This window comes from Corapipo altera, unplaced genomic scaffold (genome assembly GCF_003945725.1).
Source record: "Corapipo altera isolate COAL_440 unplaced genomic scaffold, ASM394572v1 58058, whole genome shotgun sequence".
NCBI lineage: Eukaryota > Metazoa > Chordata > Aves > Passeriformes > Pipridae > Corapipo > Corapipo altera.
This window is the reverse complement of record NW_020887439.1, coordinates 815-1,264: the sequence shown is the minus strand read 5'-3', so window position 1 is coordinate 1,264 and position 450 is coordinate 815. Positions and strand designations below refer to the sequence as shown.

At 56.4% G+C, this 450-nt stretch overlaps 1 protein-coding gene across 1 annotated transcript in view; it reads left to right on the top strand.

The window, feature by feature from the left end:
- The window catches only part of LOC113941615, a gene marked incomplete at its 3' end in the record, with an annotated part of 1,361 nt that overhangs the window by 553 nt on the left and 358 nt on the right, over positions 1-450 (top strand). Inside the window, exon 2 of the mRNA XM_027632761.1 lies at positions 1-443. This exon is cut by the window's left edge and continues 338 nt beyond it. Within this exon, the coding sequence (XP_027488562.1) occupies positions 1-443 (443 nt within the window). The remainder of the gene's footprint in view (positions 444-450) is intronic.

Below are 450 nucleotides of genomic sequence, written 5' to 3'. Positions count from 1 at the left end.
TCCCTGGGGACACCTCATGTCCATGGGGACACCTCATCTCCTTGGGGCCACATCATGTCCATTGGGGACACCTTCATGGGGACATCTCATCTCCCCGAGGACACATCCATTGGGACACATCATGTCCATGGGGACACTTCCCTGGGGACACTTCATCTCCTTGGGGACACCTCCTTAGGGACATGTTGTGTTCATGGGGACACCTTCCTGGGGACATCTCTTCTCCCTGGGGACACATCCGTGGGGACACCTCATGTCCATGGGGACACATCATGCCCATGGGGACACCTCATCTCCTTGGAGACACCTCATCTCCATAGGGACACCTCACCTCCTTGGGAACATCTCCTTGGGGACACCTCATGTCTATGGGGACATGTCATGTCCATGGGGACATCTCACGTCCTTGGGGACATCTCATCTCCATGGGGACACTTCCTTGGGGGCACA